Below are 16,420 nucleotides of genomic sequence, written 5' to 3' on the forward strand. Positions count from 1 at the left end.
TCCTGCCTATCCCACCTACAACGCAGCAAAAAAGTTAATCGCAGAGTAGGCTTTATGGTTGTACGGAAATACAGCCATCAGCAACTGCCGACGATTCACAAACGTAGTTCGTATATCCAGTTAAAAACAGACCATGGGTCCCGTGGGCGTTTCCTTTATAAAAATAGCAGACTACTATGACTATACGACTGTACGCGCTCTCCAGCAGTTAACCTGCAATGTACGGCGGTCGGCCGAATCTCTTCAAAGTCCTTCAACTGGTCATTGACGTCTTGGTGAAGACGCAGTAATCCACTGGTCGTGGCTGGTACCCCGTGGTCAGGCCAGGCTGTGAAGTGGAACTGGGTGATTGTGCGAAGTTCCTGCAGTAAAGTAGGAATTGGTTTTACCACAGGTTTATATCATGAGAAATCGAAAAAACTTTGTTTTCGCGGAACGAAATTGGGAACAATATTAGGAGCACTATGCAAATTCCTATATCAGACATCTCCGAACAAAAAGTTGTTTCCTGTTCTGTCCTACATTTTTAGACAAGCAATCAAATTTTGTAAAAAAATGCCCACTGAAAACCCTTCATTTAAACCCCCGAAAAAGACTTCAGTCATATCAAGTAATTTTCCCGAAAGACTTAAGTCAAGTCATTTAAAAACAGTGACTTAATTGCACATAAGTCAAGTCATTAAAACACTCCGAGTCATTAAAACACTGCTTAAAACTGTCGGAAGGCAAAGATTACTATTGGAGCATGCACATTACTGACACTTTTTTTTCAATTAGCTTTAAAATGGCTGTAAATACTAACAAATTTATGGACTGAATGCGGACGTTTCATGTATTTTGATACCGCTAATTAAATCATATTTGTAAACGTGAAATTTTCCGGGTTGTTAAGAAAAAATGCTTTGAAAACTTTGACTTTATGCAATTTCATAAAAACAATTACCGTTTATAATCTTCAGTTAATGTGACTAAAAAGTAATTCAAGCTTCACTTATAAACGAACCTTTTATAGGTAATGTTTGAATTGCTTCTCAGTCACATTAACTGGAGATGATACAAGCTCGTATCGAAACGTCTTAATCAAGAGGATGTCGATCTACTCGACCTATCTTGCTCTGCAATTCATCATCAAGATACATTACAAATCCGTGCATGGTGTACCCAAATACCTTTCAAAATTGCAAACGCTCATAGATCGCAAATAATACAGTTTAAATGCTTTAATTTAAACAGTTCGGATCGGTAGTGAGATGGCCCGAGGATCGAACGAGTATTGATAGTACAACTGAAAATTGTATATCGTTTTCGCTGCAATATTATCGAATCCTTATGTCCAATTATTTTTATATTTACACTCTGTCAATTTTTTATGGTTGATCAGTTCCAAACAATCACAAAACAGCGAACAGTTAAAACTTCTTACATTTGCATAGGCGTTTTCCGACTGCTCAAGGGTTATCCTTCTGATGACGTAACAGCCCTTGTTGATGACGTCAGTAGTTTTGACGGTGAATTCCCCGAATTCGCTGGATTCGCCGAGATCAGGCCAGTATTGAGCACATTTACTCTGCAAAGAATGATGAAACTGTTTTAACATTGCTCAGAATGATTTTTTTAACTTAATTTTTTAGAAAAGTATAATATGATTCGTGGCATTTGGCTGCATAACAAAACTTGAATTCAACAAAGAATATGGAGGGACTAAAATCTATGAATTTATATAACATTTCAAATAACGGTCAACTGTTTTTCTTGAAAAAAAGAAGTATTAAACTTGTGCTGTTGACCAAGATATGGTCTTATTTTAGGTTATTATTTAGATTTGAAGCTAAACAGCAAACAAATCATGCTAATAGGCGCCATTCCCACAAACAAATATTACAACTCTGACAGAAGCTGCTTCATATAATGAGTGATCAGTATTGAGAATACCTCGTAAAAAGGACGTTTTAAAATAGTTTATTTAGCTCACACGGTTAAACAGAACTGAAATATTAAGTATCACACTTACTTTCCCCTTTTCGAAGAGATTAGCTAACATGACAATAACTCCAGTATTTTGTTGCCAAATCATCATCCAAAAGTCATTCACTGTGTTTTGAGTCGGGCCTTGGGTAGCAATCCATTTATTCCTTTTTTGGTAATCCTAAAACAAGCAGAATAAAATGGTAAATTTTTATTTGGAAAATGCGACATTCATTGTAGGTGGTTAACTGGTTATACGGGGTACAGGCCATATTGGTGAAGTAAACTAGTTACGTCGTATTGCTTAAATCGCTGTTTTTAACCCATGGGCCGTGATCCAAAATTGGGAGGCTATTTAATTTGTTTGGATTGCAGTAGTTCACATATGGTTAGATTTATTGAGATACAATAAACTCTTTACTTTTTAGAGAACTGTTGTTGGAGAAACATGAAGAAATGGCTCATAATAATTAAATTCGAATTATTTATGCTATTTGTCTTATGTTTTGTTCGCTTATATTATATTCATTTATGATTAATATTCGGGACAATTCGAAAAAAGATTTAGAAAAACTAACTTATATAAGGGGGAATACAAGAGTAAGGAACAAAGGTAGTTATACAAAAGATTTTGCCTATACACGCATTGCCCTACACAAAGCTAGAGGTATGGTTTAAAATATATTTTTTCCCAACCCTTTTTTGCTTTAGGGAAAAACATGCTGTTTTTTTGTCAATTTGCGTGAATATTCTTCTGGAAAACAAAACATATTTTTAGATCACGATGCAACATTTGCTTTGCTGGCAATAAATGACCACCTGGTAAAATTCATTTCTTGCCTAATTTAAGCGTATCGTCTGATATATCCATTTTTTCTAAGTTCCATTGGTTTTTCAATTGTGTCGCGGTGGCGGCATGCTTTTAAAGCTGCATTATCACGTGGTGCTAATTAAAAATATATAGGGTAAATACATGTTTTAGGAAACGCTTTTGCCAGGCGAGTTCCAAGCACAATAACAATCAGTGTTGACTGTCATTGCAACCGAAATATGGATAAACAATGCCTCACCTTTATGAAAGAACCGTTTATGTAAGAGTTGTCAGTATTTTGCAGGTGTACGAAGTTGTTGTCATCTGCGAAAAATATATGAGATTTAAAAACATCTAAAATAATCCAAATTGAAAAATGGCAATATGTTACATACACGGAATGATGTTCTTGTACCGATTTCGCTTGGCGTTTTCCTCTTTTTTTGCGACTGATTTGCTAGAGAGATCAACTGTTGAGGTTTTGATCACCTGTACATTGAAGCATAATGCAAATCATAAATTCGGTCGGCTAGAGCAGGGATGACCAACACGAGGCTGGCGAACCGCATGCGGCTCTTCACCCAGTTATATGCGCCTCTTACCTTCATGTTGCCTTATCATGGTTTCGATTTCCTTTGGTTAAGTTATGGATTATTGTCGGTTTCGACTCACACTGTTTGCCTCAGGCTATTGTATTTTTAGTAACACTTTTGAAACAAGATTAAACCAAAAATTATGCCCAGATAATATTGGTATACGACATTATATCGAGAAATGTGTACTTTTTTTTAAAATTAGAATTTTGACTATTTAACGAAATAGAGGCACTTTTTTCGCACTTCGCGCGATCGCTTCGTGTAGCGATTAAGAAATGGAGTGATAGGCCATTCATGTCGTTCCATTTGTGTAAGGTGTGGCTCTTAACGGTTAACCAAGTAACAAAAAATCGGCTCTTGGTATCTGATTGGTTGGCCACCCCTGAGCAAGAGATTGCAAGAATACCGGTAGGTGATAAATTGATGCGATACCAAATGAGCTAATTGTGTTCCAAACAAGCACTAGTTTAAAAACTGGAATTTGGCTTGTTTTTTCTGCTTTTTTAATGATTAAACGACAAGTCTTACGACTGAAGAAACAAATTTGTCGTGGCACCAATTACAACAAGTAACAAACGGTTTTAAGGAAAAACACGTAATAACTCAATCAATATTGGACACTGAGAAAAATATACATAAAAATCTACGATACGCTAACAAAAAGTCATGTACAGCGTTAAATAAAGTGAAAGATTCCGAGAAAATGATTTGGCTTGTTTAAGCGTAATTAAGTAACAGATGGTTGGCAATTATTATTTCGGTTTAAAACAATTATTTTCGCCTATTGGGGACATAACAACTAACGGAACAGCAAAGCCGATTAATTCATTTATGGGTCGCATCGTTAGCATTCTGGCTAGGTAACTTGAAAATAATATAACATAACTAGAAATTACTATTGAAACGCCGTGGACTGCCTTAAAGTAAATTGTGGCCCGCGTAGGCTTTTAGCAAAGCATTAGCCCGCAGTAAGTAAATGGTTGGACAGCCTTTTAACCTACAAGCATCCTGAATTCCAACTGTAATGTTGATGTAACTGATTCACGTATTTTGCTTGACCCTGTGGCTCAATGAAATACAATGTAGTATAAACAGTTATCTGTTGATTTAATCTGTTCACCCTGTTTTGCTTGTAGTTGCGTCACATGATACGTTAAGTCAGTGTTTCGTAACCCCATGTCACATCTTCAATTGTCATGCACTGTTACGTAACAAACAATGTAGGTATTATTAAGTTTTCTATACTTATTGATATAGTTTTACGACTTTTTGTCATTTTGATTTTGCTATTTGAATGTTTTTTTTGTATTGCGTTAAAACTCAGTCAGTTGCTGTTCGAAACGGTTTGCTAGCATATTTATTTTTGTTCGATACGACAGTTCATACAATGGCAGAATCTAAACAAAAACGTTTAAACTTTTTGCCACCCCCCCCTCAATTTTCAGCTGGTTACCCCACTGCTTAACCTATAGTACTTGTGCGTGTTTATAACACAAAATAATAAAATTCCTATCGCTGGGTGCGTCGCAAGATCAACACACTTTTACAATGGGATCACGTTTGAAATACCATTAGATTAGGGCAGTGGTGTCCAAATGTGGCAGGCGACCTAACAAAAATGGCACGCAAGCATTATACTGTAGTGGAGGCTAACATTCACATATTTATGTGGCTTGGTATGAAGCAAAATTCAGCTCACCGACGGACCTTAGATGAAGTAATGCGCATTGCTACTACACAGTTAAGGCCAATCTTCACAGTGTGGCTGAAAACAGACGTTTGCAAAGAAGCAGTTTTGGTCAATCATAAATGGTTTGCTTGATTAAATAAACAAATGATTTTCCTGTGTAAATAAACCGTTTTATTTTTTGTAAAAAAGCGCTTTTAACATTAGAAAGAATTAGTTACTAAACTTTGGCACGGGATGAAGTTATAAGATAAAAACTGACACGTCGACGTGTTTTAGTTGAACATCCCTGGATTAAGGCATTACACTTAAAGGTAAAGGCGAGCTGCCTAAACTTACCGAAAACTGCTGGTTCAGGTTCGCGTGATTCGAATCGATGCTGTCGAGGTACGCTTCCTTCAGTGACGTCACCGCTATGCGGGTTGTGTCGTCATCAGGGGCCTTAACAACGCCTACGTCACCGTAGGGGTTTTCCTCTTCGCTGAAGCTGTTGACGGATTCGCGTCTCGCTGTACAGGAAAACGTGAACAGTTTGTTTGGGAGATACAATACTTTTTGAAATACAGGGAATAATTTTTGTACACTGTGCACGGATGTGTAATGTAGCTTAATAATAAATTAATTAATAAAAGCCAAAAAAATGACCTAAAGGTGACCTAAGCACTTTTTCTATAACAAGGAGTGACTTAAGCAAAAACTCTGAAAATCATAAAAAATGACTTAGGCTTGATTTATTATTGAAACTTTTCGTTAATGACATTAACTGAAGACGATACAAGCTCGTATCGAAACGTCTTAATCAAGATGATGTCGATCTACTCGAACTTTTTGGCTTAACAATTTATTATCAAGTAACATTTTGTATTAAGCAATTCATCTTTGCTGTTGAAATATAACACATTTTTGGTCAAAACGATTTTTGGTCAACTAGATTACTGTTCACGGTTATGGAAAACGAATATTAACGTCTTGACTTAAACAATTAAGTTATTTTACAAATGCCTTAGCTGGGACTAAGGTTATTTAAAAATGACTTATTTACCACACTTGTTACTATTATGTTTTTACAGATGAAGCATATTGAAGATGAAAGTTAAAAACTCAACTTGTTCAATCCTATGTCAGACTTGGACAACTAGATTTATTATAGCTTTTCAAAACTAGATTAGAATTAAAATTAGAGCATTTTAGTTTCTCCAAATTAGATTAGAATTACAATTAGATCGTTTTGAATTTTCTCAAACTAGAGTAGAATTACCGAATTCCTAAAAAAACAAATTTTAACTAGAATTTGAACAAGAATCACATATAATTTTTTACAACCAATTTAAATTTTAATCGCAATTTATTGTTGTGGTTTCTAATTTTTATGTCTTATTATGCTTTTTAGAGTGTAAAAATTACATACAAGTCGTTCCAACCAAAAAATGTAATTGAATTTCTGTGTTTGAACTGAGAGACTAAAAATGCCGTTGGACAAAGTAGCATTTTTGGTAAAATCCGAATTAGATTCGAATTAGAATTAGCCGCATTTTGCTCTCATTCAATGAATAAGAAAACTCGAATTATCTAGTTGTCCAAGTCTGTACTATGCACAGCAACTAACTGGAAGAGTTGTGGGTGGTGCACGCGGCAATACAAGAGCGGAAACGCCTCGCCATAGTTAACACGCAATAGTTATTAATACAACAAGATACCCCGGTCGCGACATCCACTTGTTATGTTTGGGATGTTTGCGCAATGTAATGTGTACGCATAAAGTGTAATCTGGGCAGGGATGATCCAATAATAACACACCACTATACCGTAGAGGTGAAAAGAAGTTTTTTGGAAGTAACTTAACCCTTTCAATCATTTAAGACAAAATGACTTTAGTTCAGGTAAAAAACATTTAAGTTCAATGTAAGTCATAGTACCCAAATTACTTAACGCAAGTCGTGTCATTTTAAAACAGTTACTTAAGTGCAAGTTCAAGTTATTGACTTCTAATGTTATACCACTCCAATATACTGAACACAATTCAGCTGCATACAATGAACAACTGTGTTTTCAATTATGATACAGATCAAACCGTCCAAGGTTATGTATGCATTTATATAGTATTAATTTTACCCGTGAATCCGCTTAAAACTTAAAGCAATTAAAATACATTTGCGTATAAAGTACCTTGAATTGGCTGCATTTCATTATCGTGAGTTTTCCTTCGTCGAATTGACCACGATCTAACGGTAGACCTGTTTTAATGACATAATATTCATCTTATTAAATTGTTCGGTGTGTTGTAATGTAGCCTACCCACATTAAGCAAAGACAAAGCACCAGTGTCAATAACTTAATAAGCTAACAACCAATGCATTTGTTCACATAATTAATAGAAACATTACACATTAAGCAGGTGACAAGGTATTAAATTTAACACAAGGCAAAACAACATGATAATATACCAAGCCTTTGTGTGTGCAAAGAGAAAAATATCTGTGAAAACTCGCAGCGGAAATGCTTATTTAACCAGTTTTGATGTTTTATTAGTCTAATATACTGGCTGCATACGTTTTGTTTGTCCCTTTTTAAAACGTTCCTTGGTTTAATTGAATTTATAAACCCTGGGCGGTATTGGTCCACAGCCGCACATGGGAACTTAAGCCATATGTGGCTCTTTTGACAACAACATCTTCTCTCTCACTAAATTAAACCAAGGAATGCTGCCAATTTTGGCTTAGGTCTCTTATAGTGCGTTGATCAAAACCATTACCGGTACTGATGTATTTCTTTTATAATATATTGTGTTTTTTCAAATCCATTAGTGATGTGTTTATTTAAAAGTCCTACATACCTGTTAAACACGAGCAATGCTACGACTACGATGATAAGTAACACAAAGGCTCCTGCACCTCCACCTATGGCGCCTAATGGTAAGCTGCTTGGTGGATTAGTCTGGTAAGTGGTGGTCGTCACCGAAATTGCTGAAAATAATAAGAAAAATACAGTAAACCTTTTTTTTTATCATTTCTAACAAATATGGGTCGAATGCAATACCGGTATTCCCAAACCAAAATAAACCGTGCTGTAAAAACTGTGTTGTTGTAAGATAGAAAAAGTGTATTCTATATTTTTTCTTGTCGTAAAATTGTTGTACAGTTGTACACAAACACATATTCAATATTGCACTCGGACGGTTCAACTTTGAATTGATAAGTGATTTTACAGGAGTCGGCAACCCTTTTTTGCACTGCGAACCGGTTTAAAACTGAAATTTTGTAGCGGACGGGCAACAAATGCTCAGTAAAGGAATTTTATCACAATTTTTTTGAATGAACTAATTGAAATGCATACGTTTTTTCGAAAACTTTAATGTCTGAACAGCAAAATAATTAAACATTTTATCGCGGGACATCGTTGATAAACATTGTTTGCATCATTTAAGTCTATTGCACTGCACGCTTTAACATAAAAACACACAGGATTTATATAAATGTAGCACGTTGTGTCAAATTGATCTAGGCCTACTCGTGAAACCCAAGCTCTTTGCTTGAACCTATAGAGATTCTCCGAACCCTTTTGGGAAAGATCTGTTTTAATTCAGTCTATTCGGCTATGATTCCAATTTAAAAGCGAATGCATAAAGCGTAAAACCAATGGAGCAAGGAACTAAAGCAGTGTGGGAGTGTAATAAAGGAAATAAGCCGGCCTGTGGTTTGGTACAGCGCTATATAATTGCCGCCAAGCATGAATAAGCGCTACTGCAACGAATAATGACTCACAGCGTTTCCTAAGTTAATAAATTAAACATTATGCCTCAACAAATAACCACAGGTTTTCTTAAGGGTTGGACGTATTAGTTTAACCTTATGCTATGGTGCATGTAAAATCAGTAGAGAATCATATATGCAAAGATTTATTTAGCGTTGTTCTTTTATTGTTTTATTCCAAACCATTTGCCTTAGGAAATATTCCTTAGCTTTCTGTGTTGGAGATATTAGTATTGACTTAAGTAAAATAACTTCATTTAACTGCACTTAAGTCATTTGACTTAAATGACCAAAAATGGATTTTTATCTCAATGTCTGCATGTGAAATACAAATTTCTTGCTGTATATCGCGTTTAGCTATTCTTAGTTAAGCTATTTCACATACTCGGGCGAATTTCCCAATTTAATCGTTTAACGTTTTATTTTTATGTCAATTATATGCATTGAAGTTGACTTGCTATCAAAACCAATTGCGGGGGGACTTGACGTGGTATTTCAGCAAACGACTTAACTTTAGTTGTTTTTTAAATGGCCCGACTTAAGTCATTTTGAAGTAACTTGTTTACAACAACACTTGGACAATATATTTCATCTTAATATCAACCAAAATCATTGAAAACGAATTTAAACTTTAAACAACTACTACTTGCCATCATTTTTCTTACTATATGGGAAATTATGTCTTGTTCTCTGTGCAACTCACCTCTTTGGCAAGTTCCAGATACTTGCAAGTTGGTTGCTTGACATTGTGAAGTAACCGGCTGAAATTTGACCTTGACAGACTCTCCTTCGTTCAACTTGACCTTGTGCACCACAGAGGACGCGGCAGATTTGGAAATTTGAGTTACATTTCCGGGGGGTTCGGCACTAGGCCCTTCAATAACCAGCTGTAAAGTAAAAATGATTTATATAACTTTTGTGGGTTTTTAAGTGCTTTTATAGGTCTTAATATCAATTTATGTTTTTATGATTTGATTTATATGCATGAACATAGCACAACAATCTCTATTATATGTTGAGCTTATTACTGTACACTTAATTTAGTGTAAGGACCAATGAAATAAAAATAAATATCCCCTGAGGTTAAAACGGTCAGACCGTTCATCCTATAGTGGTTGTAATACGTCAAACAAACTAAATTATAGCCCTAATTGTTTTCTATAACTTGTTCTGACCTTGATATCTGTAATATCGGTGAGAAGCTTGTCAGGAATTGTGATTGTGACAACACACTCGTCTCCTTGAATATTCATTTCGCTAGTGACACTTTGGAATATGCTTGAAGTAGAACCGTTTATCGCTGAAGCTTCTGGAAGTTTCGATATGGCAGTAAACAGCTCCAACTAAGCGGAAAATAGCTCGTTTTAAGGAAAGAAGGCAAACCAAGAAATTTAAGGGTTTGGAGTTAACATCAACAGCCCTTATCTGTTATACGAATCTCGAAAACTTTCTATTTGATTTAATAATCGGCTAAACATCAACATTTATATTTGATAAAAAATTGGGCTTAACCTGTAGTTGCCCTAATGAGCCTATTGAATTACTAATTGAAAAACTATATATTTTGTTGCACTGACCTGTAATGTGTATTGAACGTCAGATGTTAAGCCTCCAATTTTGGCTGAGTACGAATTGGTTGGAGAGTATTCAGTGGTATTCATGTCAATGTGGGATTCTCCAGTGTTGTTAGCAGTAAAGCGGTAAGGAATGCCGCCTTGGAGCTTCGCTTTATCTTTCCATTTCACTTCGATGCTGTCTGGATGGCAGTTGCTTACCTCCAAAATCTCAATAACTGAAAACATTGCTTTGCTTTAAAATACTGTGCTTAAGAAAACACAGCAAACTTGCACCAATGTCAGCTTAAAAAACAAGAAATTGATATTTTGGCGATGGCATGAATCATCATACCATCATACATATTATATCCTCATATAACCGAATAAACAAAAAACTGCAGTCACAAATTGCTTATTAAAGGCTAGAACAAAACCTAGCCTGCAGTGAGGTTGCGGCCATAGAGGGACCGTTGCTCTACCTACGGAGCTCGATAAACAACCATGATGCCATAACTTGCTACAATCTGTTAGTACAAGCAACTTCACATTAAAAGGGATTTGTAGTGCCATATCATTCAACGAAACATACACAACATACGAGTCACAGATGAATAAAAATATTTCGAGCCAAGAAATTCAGAACTAATAGATTCGTATAAAATGGACATTTTATGTCATAAATGGGCATGATAAAAAAAATAATGTCAACTCGGAGCGATACCATTATTAAGTAGTTGCTGTATCGTAAATTGTAACACAATAGAAGAAACTCAAGCAAGAAATTGCAATTATGACAAGAATCGATTAAATACGCTAAAAAAATCTGTCACATTGACTTATACGTTATGAGTAACTTTTACCTGGAAAAACGCAGGCGAACGAAGCATTTCCAATGCACGCTGCTGGGTAAATTGAGGTGTTATCGGCTTTAAGGCAAGGTGTGTGATTTGTCACTGAGTCGTTCCCTGACAATTTAAGTCAAGTTTAGAACAGCATAGATCAAACTAAGCATTTGAAAAAAAAAATTCTGCTTTTTTTCGGTTTGGTTTTAGCGAAAATATGTTCCTAATCGACAACGCACGCAAAATATTGATTACACCTCAAACTATATTTGTCCTGCTTTAAGGAAATTCATGTCCAGTACATATTTTGCCTCAAAACGGTTTTTGCAACTTACAGCCAACAGGTTACCTCAGTCCAAAACGACACACTTTCAGTAAAAGCAGTGGTTCTTAATGGTAAAATAATCTTAGTGGGGTAATTTAAAAATTTTAATGGGGTAAGTTCGATAGTACTCTTGGATCTGATCTTTTATCGCCGAAAATAAAAAAAGTATAGCATACTGTTAAATCATTAAGTTTAAATGAATATTGAAAAGAAAACTATTCGGTTATCATACACTGTTTATCTAATAGTTAATTGCAGGTTATACCTTTACCATTTTCAGAAAGGGGTATATTTTCAGATAAAGGGGTAACGCCACTAGACAATTGACAAACTCAAAGGGTAATACATATGCGAATTCAACTATTTTAACAGCCACGGCGTTTAAGTATAGCATACGCTGTGTGTTTGGTGGTTTACAGACTAGCTTCCCGATTCGTATACCTTGAACCCAAACTCCATTTGGAAGAGCAGCAATGATGGAAGGGAGAAAGTTGTTTGTGACGTAGGTAGCTGATGGTAGTTCCCCGCCGTGATCTGTGCAGTACTTTTCTGCATTCGGGTAGTCGAGCTCGCTTTGGTGAGTGTTGTAATAATGACCGCCAAGAAATTGAATATCTACGTGAAACAACGTGTAATAGGCAAAATGTTAATAAAGAGCACGACTACAGCGGTAAAGTATCATAATATGCATTTTTTGTAGCTAAAATAGATGCAAGTAGTTAAATGCTAGTATGCCACCCATAAGAGAACAAAAAATGTAAAACACTTAAAACCGAACATTAGTCTGTTATAAAGTTACGCAATAAATATATTAAATTTTTATGAGCATCATCAGTACCAAAACACGAAACAAAATCGTAAAGCAAGGAAACGTAATCGGTTTTCTGAGTCTTGCACTTAGTTAGATCTTTATCAATTAACGTGCAATCAAAATCGTTTTTCACCAATCGAATTCAGGATGATTCTTTAATTGGAAAGAAAATGATGCTAACACGCTACCTGTGTTTAAGACTATGGTCGCATTTTCTGATGTTCCAGCTTTATTTTTTGCCCAGCACTTCGCAGTTGCGTTGGCGCCAAATATCACGGATGCATTGACGATTAATTGTGACGTCACTATGTTGTCTGTCCTGTGGTTCGTGACGTAGGTTGGCGACGCGTCGCTGTTGATTGTGACGTTTTGGTCGTTTATGGTCCAGTGAAAGGTGGTCGACTGGTCGGCGGTAAACGTGCAATTCAACGTTTGTAATTGGCTAAATTCTGCAGCTGGTGATGACGCGTTAAGAAACCTTGGGGCAACTGAAATGTTTAAAAATGGCATCCGTATTAAACGGAGCAGCATCAAGTATTTCAATAAAGTTAGGTATATGACAACAGGATATATTTAATTCAATAAAACTGGGATAACGACTGAATATAAAACCTTTTGTTGACTGGGTACCACCTCGAGCAGTGTTTCTCAAGCTTTTTCAGCTTGTGGGACACAACAAAAATACAAAACAATTTGCGACTTACTTTATAAATCTGTCATAACATAACTCGAAACTCGCTTTTAATACACGACAAGGCATCACGTAAATAAAATATTGTGATCATTTTTCTACTTTAAAGTGTGTTCCAAGTGTCGCATACTTGTCTTAGTGTCTATTTTTAAGTTCAACAGATTACATTCCTTACTTACAAACAAATTCACGACACACTTGAGAATCTATCGAGGCGCACAGTTCAAGAATCACTGAACTAGGAGTTTTGGATTTTGATTACAGCTTAATATGGCCGCAACAGTATTACGGCTACGCCTGCGTCGGTTGTATTCTACCATCGTATGTGACTGGAAAACTGCTCGTGTGTGGTCCAACAGGTTGAGAACTCCAAACTAACTAGGTAAACGCAGGTTAAATGCAAGACACTGACATTTTATATCACCGTTGTCTGTTGCAACCTGTTCATGCTCGTACCAGGTAGTGAGTTTGAATCTCACAATAAGTGAAGCCTAGTTATTCTGAGCTGACCTTGCTTGAACGGAAATCCTTGGTAAGCCGGTAAACTTGTTGTGGCCGAGAGCATCCTATCTGACTTGTATATGGTTGTTAGACAGGGCCGATAAAACATCGGATCGAGGACGATACCTATGCCAACTGGTAGTATCGGTACTAGTCGGTGTCGATCCGATATCAACTTGATATCGAAATTTCGGTCGTAATTTGCGATCAAACGCCGTGATTTCTATCTCAAGCGGTACATTTATAAAAACTAATTTTAATATAACAACTGAAGGTAACTTTAAGGCAAATTGTGGCTAAATAACCTAAAAACACACTTGGGACGTTGTATTTAGAGGCTCACGGAATTTCTTTTGAATGTTTTTAATATTGTGAAAGCTAAACAGCGCGGTGTTTGCAAAACTAGTTTACCTGCAATATACACATATTAATTCAAGTGTCGTTCGTGAAGATTCCGGCTGCATAATATCCACTTAATTAGGTTGAGGCTAAAGTGTGTATTATGTACAACTTACAAGCAACCGTTAAAGTTTCTTGCAGTGAGGTTAAGTTGTTTTCACCGACTGTGTTGCTGGCGTGACATACGAAACTTCCTGTTGTATTGGGCGAAGGCTTCAAAAATTCCAAAGACGCCACAATCTTGTAGGCTGTCTCTTTGTGGACTGTTTGGTATATACCATCGCCAGTATTGGTTGACATGTTCAACGAATTTCTGTTTAAATCACAATTTAGTTTTATTGTATGTTAATCTCGTTATCTATTTGCTGCAAAGTTTAAGGGTGCCTTACTTTGTCCAATATACTTCTGATTGTGGAAATCCGAACGATGTGCAATTAACTTGTGACCTTGCGCCATGTGTCACCGACACCGTTGTCTTCGATAAGGAAATGTTGGCCTTTGCTGCAACAAAGACAACAAGCAAACGTTTTAAACAAATTAAACTTAAATGATGGTTTAACTTGCATTCGATTTATGACACTTGTTGTTTACAAATGTTTTGAACAGGTAAATAATCTTTAAGTAAAAATAGATGCTGTATTTAAAGCAATGTCCGTTGAGTAAAAGTTTTAATTTTGCCTTGAGCATACACTTTTCTAATCTTGCATTTTAGGTGCGGACATTTAAGTATAGACTGAAAGATTTTTATTTTTTTTTACGTATATACTAAGCATTGATTTCGTTATGTATATTGTTTATACTAAGCAGCATCAAATAGGCGACAGCAGTCGCACTATATAATGTCGGTAAAATAGACACAAACCTACTGTTAACGCCAGCCTTAAGCCATTACGTTACACCTGCCTTTTTGTAAACCAACATTCTGAATAATTTTTTTGTTGTATAACATTAAACCAACATAACTGCCTATTAAAATTTTGTTTATCCATATCTACAAGCAATTCATGCATAAACAGTTATGATCATAGCGGTGTTATTGCGCAATAAATTCTAGGTAACTTAAAGAAGTAATAAATAGACTTTTTGGATAATACAAAACCTTTATAAAGTCAAACTATAAACGCAAACCAGTAGTCTATATTTTTCGTTAAATCGCTATCAGTATTTTGTCATATGTGGGTTAAATTACGATGGATAATAATCTGCACTGTATATCCAGACAGTGATATTTCGCAATAAATTTTGCTGCGAAAAATAAAAACGTCACTGCATTTGGAGTGTTCGAAACATACGAAATTCTTACCAAGTCAAACTGAAAATCATCACTTTTCGAACTACCTTGTAAATAGAACGTGGTGTTAACAGCGGAAGGGGGATTGTTGTTGCTTGCTGTGCATTTGTAAGCTCCAACTTGTTCGATGCTCGTGGCTGTGAAGTGGAGACGCGACTTCACTTGGGTGTGGGAAACTGCTGTAGCAACTTGGTGCACTTCAACCGACGCCAATATATTGGTTATTGTGTGGCCATTTCTGTATGAATAAATGCGCGTTTAGTTTAAAACTTCAACATTTATTAAAAAATAGCTATTTTAGAAAACTGTTGATATAAGCATACCGACTAAAATATTGAAAGGTTCAGGTGCTGAAGTTTAGTTTTATTTGACTATACGATAAAATGCTTTAAATTATGTTTGGTAAGCACCAAGTCTTTTATTATCGTTCCATAGTCGACTTGCAAGCGAAATTCACTCTCTAATTCTATTAAACATTTGGCCAATTTTAAAATGTACCAAGACTCTCATTCAACTATCAAAAGGTTCATATGTGTCAATTGAGTAGTCATCATATCAACTGTACCTTAACCAGTCAACGTTAGGCTGGCGCCATCCGAAAGACACGCAGTCGACGTAGAATGACTCAGGAAATTGTGTAACTCTCCAAGTCGATGATGGTGAAAGAGCTATATTTGCTCGAACTAAAAATATAATTATTTTAAGAATATAAAGATGCAGTATACACATTGAAGTACAACGATTTTTGATGAACTATAACGGTTTACGCACTATAGGAGCCTTCAACAGATCTACTAATTCGTTAACCTTTTAAAGGCTCCTGATGTATTTAAAAAATAATCATACCCAGTACAGAAGTATATACATACCCAGAAGTTGCAATGTTTCACTATGAACTGCTCCTGTGTTATTTGCTTCGCAATGATATCGCCCTGCTAAACCAACGCCAATATTTGTTAGATGTAGATTTGCTATTTTCCGATAATTTGTGCTGTCGGTGGAAATGGTCTGATAATATTGTTGGCTAGTGTCGGAGGAAACCAACAGGGTTGACCTAAAAGTAAATATTAACATAGGTTTTGTAATTTTTATTAGCAGTGATAGACTATAGTTGTGATATTTCGCTCTTATTTAACCAAGGTATTTCAGGTTCAAACTACTTTGGTAAAAAATAATAATAATATCCTAAGCAGTTA

General features: G+C 35.8%; 1 protein-coding gene across 1 annotated transcript in view; it reads right to left on the reverse strand.

The window, feature by feature from the left end:
- The window catches only part of LOC146136990 (uncharacterized), a 39,691-nt gene that overhangs the window by 8,918 nt on the left and 14,353 nt on the right, over nt 1-16,420 (reverse strand). Inside the window, exons 14-32 of the mRNA XM_083396308.1 lie at nt 16,094-16,278; nt 15,790-15,907; nt 15,272-15,462; nt 14,323-14,434; nt 14,050-14,246; nt 12,531-12,830; nt 11,973-12,146; nt 11,225-11,329; nt 10,386-10,600; nt 9,984-10,151; nt 9,512-9,695; nt 7,893-8,022; nt 7,226-7,293; nt 5,399-5,568; nt 3,172-3,265; nt 3,036-3,100; nt 2,012-2,146; nt 1,424-1,567; nt 214-362 (exon numbers count right to left, since the gene is read on the reverse strand). Of these exons, the coding sequence (XP_083252434.1) occupies nt 214-362; nt 1,424-1,567; nt 2,012-2,146; nt 3,036-3,100; nt 3,172-3,265; nt 5,399-5,568; nt 7,226-7,293; nt 7,893-8,022; nt 9,512-9,695; nt 9,984-10,151; nt 10,386-10,600; nt 11,225-11,329; nt 11,973-12,146; nt 12,531-12,830; nt 14,050-14,246; nt 14,323-14,434; nt 15,272-15,462; nt 15,790-15,907; nt 16,094-16,278 (2,904 nt within the window). The remainder of the gene's footprint in view (nt 1-213; nt 363-1,423; nt 1,568-2,011; nt 2,147-3,035; nt 3,101-3,171; nt 3,266-5,398; nt 5,569-7,225; nt 7,294-7,892; nt 8,023-9,511; nt 9,696-9,983; nt 10,152-10,385; nt 10,601-11,224; nt 11,330-11,972; nt 12,147-12,530; nt 12,831-14,049; nt 14,247-14,322; nt 14,435-15,271; nt 15,463-15,789; nt 15,908-16,093; nt 16,279-16,420) is intronic.

Source organism: Ascidiella aspersa, chromosome 8 (genome assembly GCF_963924565.1).
Source record: "Ascidiella aspersa chromosome 8, kaAscAspe10.2, whole genome shotgun sequence".
In the NCBI taxonomy this organism is placed as follows: Eukaryota; Metazoa; Chordata; class Ascidiacea; order Phlebobranchia; family Ascidiidae; genus Ascidiella; species Ascidiella aspersa.